This window comes from Drosophila busckii, chromosome 2R, assembly GCF_011750605.1.
Source record: "Drosophila busckii strain San Diego stock center, stock number 13000-0081.31 chromosome 2R, ASM1175060v1, whole genome shotgun sequence".
In the NCBI taxonomy this organism is placed as follows: domain Eukaryota; kingdom Metazoa; phylum Arthropoda; class Insecta; order Diptera; family Drosophilidae; genus Drosophila; species Drosophila busckii.
Genome location: NC_046605.1, coordinates 17449861 through 17469582, shown reverse-complemented (window position 1 = coordinate 17469582; position 19722 = coordinate 17449861). Strand labels below are relative to the sequence as shown.

General features: G+C 40.3%; 1 protein-coding gene across 1 annotated transcript; it reads left to right on the top strand.

Moving 5' to 3' along the window:
• Window positions 1–277: 277 nt before the first annotated feature.
• LOC108596655 (metabotropic glutamate receptor 2) lies at window positions 278–19594 on the top strand (the record flags this gene model as incomplete). Its single annotated transcript, XM_017982641.1, has 17 exons — window positions 278–899; window positions 4819–4961; window positions 6224–6394; window positions 7688–7832; window positions 10755–10897; window positions 11485–11593; window positions 11666–11837; window positions 11935–12041; window positions 13403–13552; window positions 13633–13766; window positions 15087–15277; window positions 15435–15569; window positions 15632–15794; window positions 15861–16074; window positions 16137–16288; window positions 18715–18898; window positions 18971–19594. Coding segments are annotated over 17 exons (3321 nt in total), but the record flags the coding sequence as incomplete, so codon positions are not given.
• Between the last annotated feature and the right edge of the window lie 128 nt (window positions 19595–19722).

Here is a 19722-nt window from a genome sequence, read left to right as displayed (position 1 = left end):
GCAAAGCGCAGTAATTGGTGACATACGCGATAAATGGAACGTTGACTATGCGAATGTGGACCACAACAATGTTGACCAAGAGCAGCAGCAGCAGCTGCTGGTGGACACAGTGCCAACAACAGCAGCAACAGCAGCAACAGGAACAACAACAGCCCGCAGTGTCAAAAAACGTCATCACCACCAGCAGCCGCCGCATCAACAACATGCACAACATCATCATCATCATCAGCAACATCATCATCATGCACAGCAGCAGCAGCAGCAGCGTTACCATCGAGCCAGCAATCACTACAAAGCGCTGGCATTGGAGCAGCAAAAGCAACAACTGGGCAAACACTCGCGCTGGTTGCATTCGCCAGATTACATTAACGATGATGGCCAGCAACAGCAGCAGCAGCAGCAGCCAGACTTTGATTATGGCCACAATCATTTCGATTTGGAAAGCTATCAACGCTATGGCAACATTGAGATGGGCGCTGCCTCCACTCGCTCGGGCCGCCATCGCGGCCGTCATTTGAGCACTCACAACAACATGATGATGCCATTGAGCGCCGAGCTAAGCGGCAAGTATCTGCGCTCACTGCCCGACTCAATGGACTTGCCACATGATCGCCTCTATGCCGCACAGCCGCAGCGGCATTGGCCCGTCAAGCGCGAGGCCATTGTCGAGGGCGATGTCATTATCGGCGCCCTAATGATGGTGCATTCACGCGAGGACAGCATCACCTGCGGTCCCATCATGCCCCAGGGCGGCATTCAGGCATTAGAGGCCATGCTCTACACCATTGATCGCATTAACGAAATGCCGCTGCTGCCAAACATTACGCTCGGCGCTCACATACTCGACGACTGTGACAAGGACTCGTACGGGCTAGAAATGGCTGTGGATTTCATCAAAGGTAAGCAAAGAGTTACAAATGACGCTGCTTGGCAAGGGGAATGAACAATTAATTGATGAGTGCTGCATACAAATCCAAACAATTTGCACAATAAATTAAAATAAAGCAGCTGGCAAGTTTCATTTTAGAAATCGAAATTTAATTGTTTTCACATTTGCTGCTTGACAGACTTAATTTATTATAAATGATAACATAACATTGTTACGAATGTTTACAGCTTCAATAGAAAGTATTAGGCTCATTGTTACAGCTCAATGATTTTGTTTGCAATTTGAGCAAACATGAACTTTGCATATTATTTGTCAGCAATTTGTTGATACTGTAAGAAGAATTTATAAATAAGCTGTGCATAGGACTTAAAATTTCTAAATTAACTATGCCTAGGACTTAGGCTCAAATGTTGTTTATGAATTGAGAAACATTTTGCCAAATTATAATGTGACTAGCTTATGTTTCATTGTTGTTATTCAAAAAATGTAAATTATTTCTATAAACAAATGCGTTGTGCAAAAATCATGTGCGGATTGCTTAATAGCTCTTTGTAAGATAGTAAGTCCTAGTGGGAGCTCTGGATAAATTATAATTAAGTTTGCCGTAAAGAACTTTGATTAACAAACTAAATTAATAAAAATATTAGGAGCTTACACGAGCCAAACTTAAGCGCTTCAAGCGCCTAAACTAATATGCATAATTCCTCAGAGACACAGCGGCGAGCACTCACATGTGTCTATGTGTGTGTGTGTGTGTGTGTGTGTGTGTGAGTGTAGGTTGCATAGCAAAAAAGTCTTGATAAATGCCGTGTTGTGGTACACACAAGTCCCACGTGTGAGTGCTGGCGTGAATTAACTGCCAAAGTTCAGCGGCAACCGGAAGTGGGCCGCAAGTATGGCGAGCTTACAGACCAAAGCAGACACGCCAGCCAGCCAGCCAGCCAGTCAGCCATCCAGCCAGCCAATGGTGCCTAGCCCATATTGGCTGGCACTGGTGGCAGCGTAAAGCGACGTTTATTACTTTTATCTTGTGCCCAAGAGTCGCAGCAAAGGATCCACAATCAATTTCGGCAGTCGACAGACAGCGAGACAGACGGTAAGCAGTTGGCAGGCTGTTCCTGGCTATGAGCCTGGCCTGTGCCACATGTCCTTGGGCCATGTACTTGTGTGCTAAACACTTTCTAATCTCCATAATTGCATTATTTATGTGCGTGGCGTGGATTTATTTGAGCGATGCTGTTTTACGCAGCTGATCTATGAAAAATATAATTTTCCAAGTCACTGAATTATATTGACACGATTAGGCCACGCCAGGGCCGCGAACTATGCTGCTATGCTTCGATGACTGGCTGCTGCCACACAAATCATCAACATTATCATAATTATTATCGTTTGCCATTATAGGCCTCAACAATGAGGCGGTAATTGAGTTGAGCAGCACCACAGCCACTATTAGACATAATTAATTTGTATTTAAGCACGACTGCCTAAATATGGGCGTGATGATGACAACTGACCCGGATGGAATTTGCGCCATGCTGTGTGTAAAGCGAGCGCTTGCCACGCTAATTGTATTAGTATTTGTAGTCGCTACGGCCAAAGGCAATCAAAACTCAGTAGCAGCAGCAGCAGCAGCTGGCATCTGTTACTCAATGCCTTGTATTTTGTGTAGCATGCATACGATATACACAACAACAAAATGCAGTTGGAAAGTTGGTAACAAGTTCTAGCATTTTGTTGAACCTTCGGCAACAATTAAAACTTTTTAGCAACGCCACGTGTAGCTAAAATGCAAGTTCGGCTAAAAGTATCTCAAAGCTACAATAAACAAACTTTCAAAAATGCATTCACTAGTAATCAGTTGCGGTAAATTATAAGTTAAGTATAAAATTAAATGCAATTTCTGCTGCTGTGCACTCAACTATGCCATACACTTCGTTAAGTGTGCCCGCAAAGATTGCACCAGCATCCCAAACTTAGTACGAAAATTATGAAGCTACATTCCAAGTGCTACTCGCTCTATGCAAAAATATTTAACATGAGCAACTATTAGCACAACTGTCAGCTAAAAGTAATGAAAATGAAAAATACTGCTATGAAAGTATGAAATTTATTTCAGCAACAGCAATACACAAATTATTAAGATAGCATCAAAGCTAAATTTGGAAAAATAAGTAGCTAAAAAATACTAAGTCAATAAATATGGTTTAATTAGTCTGCACATTTTTTTTGTTTTGGCAAATGAATTAATATATAAAGCTGGCTGCATTTAATTGGTGCGTATATTTCAATATCAATAGCAAAGCAAGCAAGAACAAAGATAGCAAGAGCAGTGTGTGATCAGCTGCTTATCTGCTTTTAACACATGCGCGATATACAAAAGTCAAAGAGGATCGCCAATGTAATTTAAGCCAGCGACGCCATTCTTGGTTTTACGCTCTCAGAAGTCAAAGCGCTATGAGAGAATTAAAATTTATGCATGGAAAGCAGCGCAGCCGATTTTGGCAAGCAAAGACAAAGATAGCAAGAGCTGTGTGTGATCAAGCTGCTTAGCTGCTTTTACACATGCGTATATGCAAAATGTCAAAGAGGGCGCCAATGTCTTTTAGCCAGTGTAATTTAAGGCAGCGCCATCTAGGTTTTTTCACTCTCAGAATTCAAAGCCCTCTGAGCGAATTAAAGTATGAATGGAAGCAGCGCAGCCAACTCTGGCAAGCAAGTAAGACAGAGACAGCTGATTCTGTTCAGCTGCTTAACTGTTTTTACACATGCGCAGCTAAAAACGTCTAGGAGGCGAAACAAGTTGCTAAAAATTATGTAAAAAATTGCCAGAAAAAATGATAAATGAATATATAAGATACGATAAAAATATAAAAAAAATTTAAACAAATAAAATATAGCTAATATTATCAAAAGCTGCTAAATTTGCTAAAGAAAAATTACAAATTTCGAGATTTGTGGCTAATAGCACTTTAAAAAAAAAATTGAAATTTGCCAGAAATATCAATTAAAATGCTAAACTTGCAGCACTGTATAAGTACCTCCCGCTTTGCTTTTTGACTCTCACAAAAAATAGTTCAATTATTTGGTAGCTATTAAACCAACTGTCAGCTGAATGCAATAACTAAAAAGTGGGACAACATGCTTTGAATTGTCTTTACTTATTTATTTATTTATTTACTTTTGGTCTGTATTGTGCATCAAAGTGCACTGCGAACTTTTTGCTTTAAAAACACGATGGAAAAACATTGGGCATAAAAAATTAATGCCCATCAGAACACGGTCCAGCTAATGCAATATCCAGACTGTATGCTCAACAATATGAATAACAAAATAAAAGTAACAATGGACGTTTTTTTTAAGCTGTCAGCAAAAACGATACAATTCCTACTGCAATATGTAAAGTTCAATTTGAACAGACAGGACATAAAAATAATAACCACTTAAATTGCCATAAAAAATTACAGCAAATATAACTTGTTGCGTTAAAGATTTTTTATGTAACATATGAAAAAATAACATTGTAGATATATGAATTAAGTATTTTTTATATAAAACAAATTAAATATGAAAAAGTTACAATAATGTTGCATATACATATATATAAAAAAAATACATTGTATATATAAGAGCTTTTGCTTAAGCTTCGCTTAAAAAATACTGTTGGTAAATAAATTATATATAATAAAGTAATCTTATGCTTAACGAATTTCCATAGCAAACAAATTAAACAATAAAATTGCTATTGAATTTACTATTTTTAAGTAAATATGTATTTAATAAGAATTGTTAAGCGAACTTAACAAATATATTAAGCCTAATTAATCAAATAATTAATATTGCTCATGGTTGACAAACAATAAATAAATTAAAGCTTTCACTAAATAAAATTCTAATATTTTCTACTTCTCTCTGTCTTTCTCTTACAGGCTCCATAAGCAACATAGACGACGCCGAATATCATTGCAACAAGACTCAAGTGCGAAAAGTTATATCCGGCGTAGTTGGAGCGGCTTCATCCGTAACATCTATACAAGTTGCCAATTTGCTGAGATTGTTTCGCATACCACAGGTGAGTTTCAGTCCGAGTCCATGGCACTGCCACTGACTGCAATATAGACACTCATTTTGCCAACTGAAACATTTTTTTGACCTTGTTTTTCGACTGAAAATCATTTTGCTGCCAGCAGCTGATGCTGGTGCTGCTGTTGCTTGTTTGGGTAAAAGTTTTCTGTGGCCGTAATTAAAAAGTGCAGACAAATATTTTGTCACTAGAGCGCTCAATGGGGAAATTAGTTTAAGCACTGGCTCGTGGCTTCGAAATTAGTTGCCACAAATCAAGCCAAATGCAGCAGCAGCAGCTGCAGTAACTAAAATAGCATTTAAGTAGAGAAATGAGTGAAATGGCCGTTCTAAGCACACTTACAAGCTAGAGCAATTCCCCAATGCTACGGTCACGTAGCTTTCAGAGATTACGTAGCCGTAGCGTGGCCCGCACGTGAACCAAAAGTCAATATGCGACAATAACAAGTAGGACAAGCACTCAAAGCACCAACTGGCTACTGCAATAAAGCACACACGCTGGCTATGAGATACGCAAAACAATGTGGTCATAAATCAAGTCGAGCTCAGCTCAACGTTTGGCTGCAGTCGGATCAGAGTTGAAGTGCTCATAAAAATTAACTTGCAGCTACGAAGAGATTTTAATTAAATGCAGTCAAAGACAGGCAGGTAATGCGATTTTCGCAGTAAGGCTCGAGTTAACTCACGACTCATTGCATATTGAAGCGCTTAAGCGAAACTTTTACAAAAGCCGCTGACAATTTGGCACAATTTCCGGTACGCTTCGCTCGCTGAATTTGCGCAAACACTTTACACTCAAATTGTTGACAAAGCAGCAGCAGCGGAACAGCTTCGTGATAATGACACTTAATTAGAAATCAAGTAGTTTGTTAAATGCTGCAAGGTTAACTCGTCGACGACGCCCACGTAAACATTTTGGGCTCTTTGCTCACTCAGTTAATTTGTGTGTCAAATTGGATTTTACTTGCAGTTGCATTCGCTTTGGCAAGTTGTGTGGCAAGTTGCAAGTCTTAACCCTTGGCTGCTCAACTAAGCGAAGTGAAGCACCCACGTGTGTGCAATGAAAATACAAGTTCTGTTTTAAATTATGCTTAAAGCGTATACACTATATAATATATATATATATATGCCAAGTATGCAATTTTATGCTGTGCTGTCAAGAGCAATCATCGGAAATGAAATGGCTTGAAAGTGTTTGGCTCTGCTTCAGCAAAATAACAAAATATTTTTTCATTATCTGTTGCCTTTCAGGTCTCCTACTTCTCCACCAGTCCCGAGCTGAGCAATAAGCAACGATTTGAGTACTTCTCACGCACCATTCCCTCCGACCACTATCAGGTGAAGGCCATGGTGGAGATTGTCAAGAGCATGGGCTGGACCTACGTTTCGATTATCTACGAAGAGAGCAACTATGGCATCAAGGTGAGTGCAGTGGCATATTTTGCATGCTGGCTAAATTTCAAATTTGCTGCCACTCAAAGTGTTCGTTTCAACTTTAATTTGGCGTTTCAAACTAAAAGCTCAGCAGCTTGAGATACACTTTGAGTGTAGCACAGCAGCCAATTGACAATTTTTATATGAAGCTGAATTTTAAACATCAAATTAAATATTGTGAGCGTAAATCTTCGTCACTGTGCTTGACTATATACTATATATAGAATCTTCCAGATGATGATCTGCCTGTTACAAATATTTTTATAACTTCCTGTTACCCTTGAGCATTGTTTGCGTATAAAAGTGTATAAAATGAAATATTAAATATATTTTCCAAATTATTTTTAACGTTCACTTTAATAGCAATTTTTATTTAATTTTATGCACTTTGGCGTTTCTTTAATTGAAAAACAGCTGCCATGTTCATGACAACATTGTTTTCGATTTTAGTTCATAATTTTCACACACGTGTGTGTGCATAAATTTTAATTGGATTATTTATGACAATCGGTTGAGGGCTTAGATTTACGCAAGTTGATTTTGCATAAGTAGCTTATCAAACAGTCAAACTGTCACTCACTGCGCAAATTGGCGTCAATATGTCAATCACATGCGCCAAAATTTTATGCCAACAAAAAGGTTCTTACATCTATTGCCAGAAAGAGTCTCTAAAGTGTATTTATGTTATATTTGCACTGCTTTGATTGGGCGGCTGCATTATGCCAAAGATCTGAAGATTTTAGAACAGCTGAGATATTCGGTTGAGACTTGTATATTCTCAATACAATAAAAAGAAATTTATGTATATAAAATTAATTTTAATAGTTGCAAAAAAAAAAATTCTTTGCTGTTGATATAAATAAGTATGTGAATTATATAAATAAATTCAAAGCGTAAACTTGCTACGACTACAACTTTGGTCTGCACAAGCGGCACAGTCTTAAACAAAACTCGCTCATAAAATACGTAAACCATATCTTAATTTAAAAACGTAATATGCACATTTATATGCAAACAAAGGTGCTACATTCCGTTGTCTATTTAATTGTGTGTTGCACCTGCATTTTGCAATGTCGCAATTTCGCTTCTTTTGTGTTGTGCAACTGCAACTGAGCGCAACATTGAATGCATTGTATGATAGTTGCCGTGCCGAAAGCCTTGCGAAGCTGCAAGGATATGGCGAGCGGCACGCGCGCTTTGGCGCTTCAGATGCAACTGAGCCAGAGTAATTTACCATTTTACTTATGCGCGCATGTGTGTGTTTGTTCTTTGTTGTTGCAGGCGTTTGAGGAACTTGAGGAGCTGCTAGCACATCACAACATTTGCATTGCCATTAAGGAGAAGCTTGTCAAGGATTCGGGAGTGGCTGAGGATAAGTCATACGATAGCATTGTGCAAAAGCTGCTCACGAAGCCGCGTGCGCGAGGTAAGTGCAATAACAAAAAAAAAAACCCAACACTTTGCGATTGCAATTTTGAATAAGACACGTCAACAAGTGCGGCGGCGGATTGGAGTCTAGCCTAGCCCCAAGTGCTGGGCGCAGGAAATTGCACAAATTAAATGGAAATCATTTAACCAGCTCTCTTGACTGCCGGCACAGCACAGCTGCTCTCTTCATTTTCATTTTCATTTTCATTTACGTCGCTTATCGTTTACTTTTATTTTCGTTTTACAGTTTTGCTGCGGGGCGCAAGATTTTTTGTACGGAAATTAAAATGTTACGCCATGCGATGCTGTGAATGACAAAAAACAAAATGGCCAAGCGCGCATGCAAATGTAAAAGGTCAAAATATATAATATAAAATAATAAACAAATTGAGCTGCAATTGATAAAAGCAATGTCTTAGTTTTGCATGCAATCAAAATTTCAATTAATATACTATATATATATGATATATGGTCAAAGCAATTGGTCTCCAGCTGCTTGCATTTGATTTAATAGCTGTCCAATGGGCAAATGCACATGCTTGACTTAACCTACGACCTTGTGCGGCTACAAAATACACAAAACATTAATTAGATGTAAGTCCGCCTGCTGTTGATGGGCGCTGGCTCGAGTTGAAAATCACTTAAATTTATATACAATGCGCATTTAAATGCCACTTGAAGCTGCTGACCACACAATGCTGGCAACTTACTTATTTTGGCCCAGAGACAGCCACTTGACGACACAGACAACAGTCAACTGCTAATGATAAGCCCAAGCCCAAGCAGCAGCAGCAGCGCTACGTTTTATTGATAGTCCAGCCACTCGAGTGGGGCTGCTGATGTTGCTTTCCTTTGTTATGAATTTTATTGTTATGGACTTGTCCCGAAATTCGCTGCTTGGCTGCAGTTGTCATTTTCTTATCAGCAGCGCCCATTTGCCCACCTTATGTTTTCATTTCCAAGCGGCTGCTTTTGTTTAGCGTCAAATTTTGAGTCTCTGCTCAAGGCTTAGGCACAGCTCAAGCCTCATCAAGCGCAACAGCAACAGCAACAGCAACAGAGCTGCAGACAATGTTGTCTTGCTTCATTGTCTTTCAGTTCGAGCTCTACAATTATTAAGCGAAAATTTAAAATGCAAACCACAGGCAACACTTTAACGCGATCACTAGCGTGATTTACATATTTGTTACAAGTTCTGCATGAGTGAACTGCTTGGGGTGCCAACTTGTTGGGGGTGCCGTAAAATGCAAAACATGTGCGCTTTAGTTACGAGTCCTTGCCAGTTACAGTCACTGCGCTGTTGAATTCATAGCATAATTTTTCAAGCATACAATACAAGCGGTGCAAACTCACACACACACACACATGCAATCTATTTGTGAACAAAAAGACTTTGTCAGTTTGATTAATCGTTGGCTGGTCAAAGCGTCGCTGCCAGTCAAAAGAGTGAGCGAACCTCTGCTAAACGGCATCAAATCACAAGTCAGCGATAAATAACCTACGCTTTGAACCCTTTGTGTTTGAACCTTTGGCATAGTGCGTTTCGATTTCGATTTGGATTTGCCTGATGGCACTTTTATGTAAATCAAAAGTCACCCAGACAGGTCTCGCCTCAGCAGCAGCAACAGCGCGTGCAATTCAATAGCAATTCCCATTGATTAATGAAAGGCAAAGACAACGAATGTGGCCTTGCTGGGTAATTATTTTTAATATATATTTTTTCTTGTTCTACTGCTGTCACTGGCATGCGATTAATAATAGCAAAGCATAATAAATGCGCTGCGGCAGAAATTTATGTAAACAACGGGGCGTATGATTGACGCAATTTAGGCGTTGTAAAACGCTTTTCGTAGGCGTTCGCCCGTTCATGCCGCGTCACATTAATTGTCAAAAAGTTTTGGCAATCAAACAGCAAAAAATTCAAATTTATGCCACTCAGAGTCTCTGACAAGGTTAACATATTTTATTTTATTTTATAAAAAAGCTTTTCATTTTTTAAGCCATGCAATTTGTATTACCTACCGCACTCCAAATAAAGCTCTCGAACGGCAAAGTGCACGAATTCTCGGCTGCATACAATTAATAAACAATTTTACAGTCTGACAATTAGCAGCGTAAAGCGAGTGCATAACGAGAATTAAATGAAATAAAATATGCGCGAATCATGGGCAGACGGCAGGCGCTGCAGCGCACAGTGGTACAGAAGTGTAAGAGCGTGAAAAAAGGCGAGAGGCTGACACGCTTATAATCAAAGCTAAAGTTATAGATATAGATATAAATATTTGTTTATTTCTTAAACTGTAATTAGACGCTTTTTAGTCAAAAGATAAGCTAAAGTCTTTATATTTTGTACAGAAATTTGAGCACAGTTTATATAAAATTCATTAAAAACTCGTCATGCAGTTTTCAACTTGTTTAAAGTTTATTGCATTGGAGCTGCCAGCAATTCAAAATGGCCGCACACAATTTAGATTTTTATTTCGAAGTTGTGCAACAAACAAGTTAAAGTTGTTATTAACACCTGTGTCGGCAGTATTTAAACTAAAACAAAGTTTTAGTTGCAAGCATAGAAGCTTCTAATACACATTTGTTATATTTTGGCTGTAAACATAAATTAACAACAGCTGGAGCGATACAGAAATCAAAGACAAGTAACATAAAGTAAATAAATCAAATTTATGTGATAAACATATATTTCATATTTACATTTGAAGCTTGCTACAATGTTTAATATTAATAAATAATTTGCACAGATTTAATTACACTTATGTTTGGTTATTATTTAATGCATTACATTGAGATTGTTGACCACAGTGCGCTCGTAAAATCCGCTTACCTTGCATTAAATGCAATTAACATATAACTATCTCGCTTTCTTTTTCTATGCATCTCGCTCTCTCTCTCTTTGCATGGCCAACAGGCGCCATTATTTTTGGCTCGGATCAGGAAGTGCGTCAGGTGATGCGTGCAGTGAGGCGTGCGAATGCAACAGGCGCCTTTTCCTGGATCGGCTCCGACGGGTGGAGTGCGCGCAATCTTGTCTCGGATGGCTACGAACCGGAGGCGAGTACTCAGTTAGCACTAGCACTAACTATTACCATAGTGTGTGTGGTGTGCGTCAGTAACGAGAATTAATGATGTGGCCGGAAATTATGAGCTGAATTGTGCGAGCAAGTGTGATAAATGAGACGTTTTTTTGCTGTTGTTAAAGTTGTTGATGTGCCATGGCCCAGACAAAGGAGTGACGACTGCTGACTGCCGACTGACGGGTTGACGGCTGACGAGTGACTGACTAAGCGGGGTGCAAACGAACTCACGCAGTGACATGACACCAACTACAAATTTATAAATGATAGTAGTACAGCGAACAAAAAAAAAAAAAGAAGAAACGATGGCGATGCGATGCGATGCGCGCAGACAAAATGTTGCGCCATGATGAATTATGGTTTAATTGAAATAAATTATGTGTGGGTGACGAGGGCGCGGTCATGCCGAATTAATTTCGCATGACTCCCCACGCGCCCACGCACGGCACAAGGCAACAGACAGCAGCAGCAGCAGTAGCAGCAGCAGCTGAACTGAAATTAATTACGCATACGCAACGTGAACACTATATAACTGGTTTTTGCTTGCTTTCTACCCATACATAGGTGGAGGGCACTCTTTCGGTACAGCCACAGGCAAATCCTGTCCTTGGTTTTGAGGAATACTTTCTCAACCTGACCGTGGAGAACAACCAGCGCAATCCCTGGTTTGTGGGTAAGCCAACGGGCAATCTGTTTAGCGCTGCGGGTGGTCCGTTCTTAATTATTCGCCAACTTGCTTTTGCAGAGTTTTGGGAGGACCATTTCCAGTGCCGCTATCCGGGCAGCACCAGCACGCCGTACAACAACTACTCACGTGCCTGCACCACAAAGGAGCGACTCTCGAGTGGAGACACAGACTTTGAGGATCAACTGCAGTTCGTTAGCGATGCGGTAATGGCATTTGCTTTTGCCCTCAGGTAAGTTAAGCTGCGCACCGAAAGGACAGACAGACAGACAGACAGACAGCTAAACTAACACATGCTCGCTTACTTATTATTGAACCAATTTGCACAGGGACATGCATCGCGACCTGTGCGGCGGGCGTCCATCATTATGCGATGCCATGAAACCGACTAAAGGCGCCGATTTGCTTAAATATTTGCGCAAAGTGGAGTTCCAAGGTAAGTTTACTTACAATTTATTTGCTGCATTTACTGATTTAATGGCAACATAACTTAGACTCGGGCCGACTTGCAAATATGGCAAAAATCGGGCAAGCCCCAAGCAGCTTAAATATAATAAACTACAGTTTGTTATGGCTCAAAGCTGATTGCGCTGTGTGGAAGTTGCTCATGATAGGAATAGTAAACAGTGAAATAAAAGCAATAGTTGCTATAAAAATAAGGAATATATTTTCACTATTTAGCAGCAATTTAATCAAACACTTAACAAGTAGCATAAGCCGATATATAAGATAAATAGCGATATATAAATTGAATTCGTACATTCATTAACTACTTATAAATTATAAAATTACACAGAACATAAAAATGAAGCTTGGCTATAAAAGTTTTTCTTGCACTTATTGCAAACTCAAGCGATAAACTAATTCAATACTAAGCAAGAAGTAATAATTTATACACTATATTTTATTTGTTATTAAAGCATTGAAGCCTAAGTGCCCATATGCCAGCCTGTATTAAATTAAAGTATTTCTGAGCTTAAATTTTCACTCAAAATATTTCTATATAGAATCAAACCAATAAAATCTTATCAGGCTCTGCGACTACTACCATAAAGTTTAATACAGAATTCCGACTTAAATGTACGAATTTTAGTGAAAGCTCTCACAACTGTCCAAATAGTTACTAAGTATCTATGACAGCAAATTTTACGTGGCCAACGTTTGATAATCCCAAAAACTTAAGTACGCTCAGTGATATAACCAATTACTAGTGGCCATAATAATGCTACTTACCGCTGACAAGTTGAAAATAAGTTTAGAGCTGTTTATTGATTATTTGCTGGCTGTTTCAAGAGCCAACGCATGTTGTAACTTTAAGATGTGAACAATGATTCAACTGATTTGCTGTAATACAAGTTTCATTGCAAAAGTTTTGACAACTGTTGCTGGAGCTTGCAAAGTGTTGCGCAAATAAGTTCAGCAGCTTGGAGCTGGGCTAGTCATAGATATGTGGCCACAAAGGCGCATTGGCCATGCGCTCGAGTGGAAAATTGACTTGCTTGTCATCGTCATTGAACTCAATTTGAAATTCAATAAATTATACAAGAAAGCTCAGCTCAGCCGCAACACAAGAGCAACGGAAACTGGAGCAGGCGCAACCGCAGGGGCTTAACGGGCTGACGCAAAAGCGCGCAAATTGTCAATTTTCTGATAAAAGGCTGCCAAGCTGTTGGCAAGTGATGGGCTCAAGGTTTGCAAGGGACTAGGCGACTAGGCGACTAGTTGGGGCGCATCAAAGGCGTCAGGCCGTAAACGCACTTCACAATTTCATTCATTCATTCATTTTTTATTGCACAGGCCTCAGCGGTGATGATTTTCGCTTCGATAGCAACGGCGATGGACCCGCTCGCTATAATATCATACACTTTAAGCAGTCGACGCCAGGTCAATACCATTGGGTCAAGGTGGGCGAGTATATGGAAGGTGTACTACGTCTGAATATGTCGGGTAAGCAGCAGCAGCAGCAACAAGTCAAAATTCTAGTCTACATATTCATTCGCATGCCTCTACATTGTTCCCATCCACAGAGGTGAAGTTCAAACTGTTGCATCCGAAGCCACCGGAATCTGTCTGCAGCCTGGACTGCGAGCTTGGACAGGCCAAGCGATACGTTGAGGGCGAAAGCTGCTGTTGGCACTGCTTCAATTGTGCAAGTTATGAGGTAAGTGCAATTTTTATACATCAAGCAGCAGCAGAAGCAACAGCAACAAAAACCATTTAAATTTAATGCATTCAGCTGCTGGCTCGATTTGAGGTTAAGCGCAGCAACTGCAAAGTGAACGAAGCAAAAGAAATTGGCAACCAAGTTTCGTAATTTATTTGCAAGGCTTTTGTCTTGATTGAAATGTAATGTACTGAATTATTGTGAGTGTGGCGCACAGACTATGAAACTGTCTGGCCCCCCCACCCCACACCCACAATAAACGAGCAGCAATGGGCGAAGCAATCGCTGAATGAAATGCGAAAAATCTGTGAAAAGTTCCAGCAGCAGCAGCAGCGATAAATTGAAATTGATAAACGAGCTCTGGGAGTGAACAATATCGAGGACATGCTTCAAATATTTCCAATAAGACCATATTAAATTCGTAGTCGTAAGCAGCTGCTTTAACAATTAGTCTTTGTCTTAACTTAATTTAAATGTCAAGCATTTCCATGTGCAAAATCAAAAGTTGCTAAAAAGGATTTATGTGCATTTTGCTATTAAGCAAATCGAACATAAATATTAAGCAGCGATTGTTGAAATGTAATAAATTCAAATGTGCGAAGAACAGCTAAAAATAGAAGCGTTATCTCTTAATTTATGTATTTATTATAACAATGTAATTTACCATATTTATTTAATTATTTATTTAATGTCAACTATGTACAGTCGACGATAAAAGAAAAGGATTACAAAAAATATTTAAAATTAAATTTAAAAATTTAGTTTTTAGATTTGATAAACTTATAGATTGGCAGTGCTAAACAGGCCCAACATTCGTTGCAAACTCAGTCAGGTCTGGGTTAGTGTTAATTATTAATAGTTAAAAAAGTTAAACAAAATATTTTAGTTAGTGTTAATTATTAATAGTTAAAAAAGTTAAAATAGATTAAAGGCCTCTGTGTAGATAACAGAGTAAAGTTTGTTGTAAGCAGCACAGAGTACTCGAAGGGGAAATTTAATTGACATATGAACAGATTAAAGCTTTAGCACTAGGCCTTAAACTAAGCTTAATTAATTACCTAACTAAATACAAAATCAAGCACAATACTTTGAATTAACAATTTTTGTTGCAGTTTATAAAAGTATTAGGCAAGGAACTAGTTTTAGTATTTATTTACAAGCTTAATTATTATACTAAAATAATAACTGAAACTGGGAAGTGCTAGCTGCTCAGTTTGAATAAAAAAATTGCGCTGTGTAAGCTGCGAATAAATAAAAACAATCAACATTGAACTTTAACGCATATATAATTTAATATATGTATTATATCATTTGTAGATACGACATCCAGACGATGAAACTCAATGTAACTTATGCAAGATGGGCACGTTGCCGGATGCGCATAAGACACACTGTCGACCCATTCCCGAGGTCTATCTGCGGCCGGAGTCTGCCTGGGCCATTGGCGCAATGGCATTCAGTGCTACTGGTATTTTAATAACGCTCTTTGTCATCGGCGTGTTTGTTAGGTAAGCGTTAGTTTGCCAATTTGTGTGTGACCAGCAACTTTTGCTTTGCATTGCAATTAAAAAGTTTTTCACTGGCACATAAAATGCATTAATTGGTCAACGCTTATAAATTCTTCGACTCATTCGCTCTCTCTTTCTATCTCTCTCTCTCTGGCAGGCACAACGAAACGCCCATAGTGCGTGCTTCAGGACGTGAGCTGAGCTATATACTGCTGGCTGGCATATTCATGTGCTATGGCGTGACCTTTGCGCTGGTGCTGAAGCCCACAAATATTGTGTGCGCTATACAGCGGTAAGTTGGGCGGAGCGTTGTGGGAGCAGCTAAGCCAGTTTAACTTAATGTGTCGCTTATAGCTTTGGCGTCGGCTTCTGTTTTACGGTCGTTTATGCCGCGCTGCTGACCAAAACGAATCGCATAGCGCGCATCTTTAAGGCCGGCAAACAGTCGGCGAAGCGACCCTCATTCATCAGCCCCAAATCCCAGCTAGTGATTTGCACGTGCCTGGTCTTCGTGCAGGTGAGAGCAGCAATTGCTACTGCTCATGCTTACAGTTGCTCATGGTATGTTTTTTTTCTTTCCCAGATTCTGATAAATATCATTTGGATGATAATTGCGCCATCTCATGCAATGCATCATTATCCCACACGCGAGGATAATCTGCTGGTCTGCGATTCGTATATAGACGCCTCCTATATGATTGCGTTCTTCTATCCGATACTGTTGATTGTGGTCTGCACTGTTTACGCGGTGCTAACGCGTAAAATACCCGAAGCGTTTAATGAATCGAAGCACATTGGTGAGTTGCTCAGTTCGCGCACATTAATCAAATTGATTTGCTTATTTTTCGGTGCATTGCAGGCTTCACCATGTACACCACTTGCGTCATCTGGTTGGCCTTTGTGCCGCTTTACTTTGGCACAGCGAATCACGTGCCGCTGCGGATAACGAGCATGTCGGTGACCATTAGCCTGTCGGCCAGTGTAACCATTGCGTGTCTCTTCTCGCCGAAGGTAAGCGCTACAATTAACTATTATTGAGTATACGCCACCGCATGCCACATGAGCACTCAATTTTTCAGTCATTCAAGCTATTTGCAGCGCCATTAAGCTCACACCCCAGCCACACACAAAATGCTGCTCATAATGCTTCGTTATTTGCTTAAGAGCTGCGCTCCTGTGGCAGTTAAAGTAGTTGCAGAATTTTTGGCATTGCTTTGGCCTTGCGCGCTGACTTTACTGCACTTTACTTAACATTTAAGTTGACCAACAATTTTGTGCGACCCCAGAGACTTGCAGCTTGCTTAAGCTGTCGCATTAAGTTTACAGCTGCGTTGGCTTGAATTGTTAAGCAGCAGGGCTATAAAATATGAAGCAGCAAACATAGCATAAGCGTTGAGTCAAGGATTAGTGTTGGTTATTAAGTGGCTTGCAACCATTTCTCAATAAACAAAATGGCTTTTTGAAAATGCAACTATCGCTGTCCAGTTACAAACTCCAGAGCATGTCAGAATTGTTATCATAAAATGTATCGTAAATAGCAAACAGTGCTACCTTTATTAGCCAACAATGGAACTTTGTCTGCAGCGACAAATGTCTGCTTGGGTTAACGTTTGCTATCAGATGTCATATAAAGTATACGCTTAGTAGTACTGAAGGTACAGCAAAGCGAGTGCGAGCTACACCTGCTGTAAACACCTCGAGCCATAAAAATGCAATTTACTATTTGCCATTTTGGCCAACTAGCAGCAACGTTCGGGGTCAACAATAACAGAAGCCCAAGGGACGTCGACGACTGTAAGCCAACCAGGATCACTGAACTGTAGTGTTCAAGCTTTGACACGCCCCCAGGGCGACAGGCGACAGGCGACGGCAGCAGAGCTACTGAGCAACTTCCGACTGCCGTTTGAGTCAACACTGCTTGCTATTGTGCCGGCCATTGTGACTGCCTGCCTGCCCAACGTTGCTGTTTTCTTTGCCCAACACCAACAGCATGAATAGCAGCGAATAGCAGTACGACGAGCAGCAGTGCCGCATCCGGCTGGGCTGCTTCCGTTGTTTGTTTTTGCACAAGTAAAACAATAACAAACAACAACAAATGGCAGGCAAACAGCACAATGTCAGACCAAGGCGACGAATCTCAATGCGTTTTCTAGCGCTGCATAAGAAACGCATAAACATCAACATCAACGTCGAGTCGCCGTCCCCAACCCCAACCCCACCCCATGTCCATTTATTGCCCAAAGTGCTGCTGACCTTAGCAAATAATTGCCACGAACTCAAATTGCGGTTAAATTACTAATGAAAATAGTCATAAGTACGTGTGCTTAGTGGTTGAATTTTACTTTGCTTTGCTGTGTGTGCAACCGTGCGTATGATTAATGTGCCACTGAGCAATAATTGCTGCACATTAGGGTGTGTCGATTTCTACAGCGGAAGTTAAAGCGAAATATATGAAACGTTGCTTAGCTTAACTTAAGTTTATACATTTTTAGCTTAAATACTATTGTGCTTAATTTAAAAATTGCTCAAATATAACAAATTTCATAAGTTGCGTTGCGTATTTTGTTTTTTAATGCATTAAAAGAATTGTTGTTGCAATGCTGTACACATTTTTAAATAAGCTTTCATTATACACTTTGATATTTTTGTTAAAAATGGAAAAAGGGTATCATGAAGTTGTGCAAATGTAAGAAACAGGGAGAAGGAGGCGTGGCAGACCCCATAAAGTATATATTTTCTTGATCAGCAAGACTAACTGAGTGGATATAGCCATGTCCGTCCTGTCCGTCCGTCTGTATGAGTGCGTGTTTCTCAGCAACTATAAGAGCTAGAGCAACCAAATTGGTATGTAGGTGCTCCTATATCCAGGACACTACGCTTTTATTTTTTTTTAATTTCCTCCCCCCTCCCTCGCAAATTCGAAAAAATCGATTATAGGCAGTAAATAATCTTTAAAATCTAAAATAAACAAAAAGATTGACCAGTCAGTTTTCACCGTTTGTAAAATTTGCGAAATGTTCGGATAAAATAACTTAGAATTAATTTACATTTGCCAATTTCAATATGACAGCGGGCAGTGCCCGGTGCAGACGCGCATACAAACGTCGCTGCCGACGCAGCGCGGGGTCGCTGCTGACGCTACAGCGAAAACGAGCTGTGACGCGTTAGCTGTTTTGTGTGTATGTGGTTGTGAGTGCATGTGTGTGTTTGCTGCAATGCTCTAGTCAAAGTGTATCTTAAAGTTGGTGGCGCCCAACTTTAATTTGTCCACTTGTTTTTTAATGCGTTCAAAGAATTGTTGAGGCTTTTTGCTGTGCACATATTTAAATATTTTATTATTTATTTCATTTTATTATTAATATGTAAATGACAACAATAATCCCTTTGCAATTAGCAAGTGAGCTAATTCTTTTGTACGCTTTGCTTTGCATCTCTAGCTGTACATAATACTCATACGACCGGAGCGCAATGTGCGGCAGAGCATGATGCCACCACGAGGCGGCAACTTGCATCGCACCGCAGGCACCGGTCCATCTTCCATGATGGCAGCAGCGGTGGTGACGGCAGCCACCTGCGCCCAGGAGGAGAAACTACAGAGACATATCACGCCCACTGAAACAGGTAGGTGGCCAAAGTTCTGGCTGCGGCTGCGGCTGCGTTCACTAACAATTGGCTGGCTAATCCTTTTTGCAGAGCACTCAGTAATTAAGGCCAAGAAGCTGTGCGAAATGGCCACACAGACAATTGCCATAACGAGCATACTGACGACACTGGACGCCCATGCGTATAGCCAAATACCCTATGCGGATCAGTTTGTGACGAACAATACGACGAGCAGCACGCCCACAGCAGCTGCGAATGGCTTAGAGACGACGACGACGACGACGACGACGACGACGACGACGACGACGACGGCACCAACAGTGGGGACGACAACTGATGAGCAGGTGGTTGCCAATAACAACAAAATCAATCAGCAGCAACATGGCCAAAGCAACCAAATTGAAGCAAATCTGGCAACGCCAGAGGCCACAACAAATGGCAGCCAGCGTGGGCCGGTGCTGCAAACGAACTTATAGCTAAACGCACAGCAATTGCAGCAGCAGCTGCTCAAAGAGCAACAGCGTCAGCTGGAGCAGCAGGCAGCAGCTGAAGCCGCTGGCAGCGATGCGGCAAGCAATGGCAGCGGCAGTGGCAGCCACAAGAAGCGAGCTGCGATTCCTGTCTAAGCTGCCGCAGCTTGTTGTACCTAAATCATAATTTAATGTGAACCCTTGAGAAAGGCCCAACGAAACCAAAAATGAAACAAGCTAAATATACGCAACACATATATAAAATATAAAATATAGTTAAAGCAAAAACTTTGTCAGAACTTCAATTGTTTGATTGCGCAACGTTTTAAATGTTTAATTGTAAGTAAAACAAAAAAGAACACAAAAAATCAA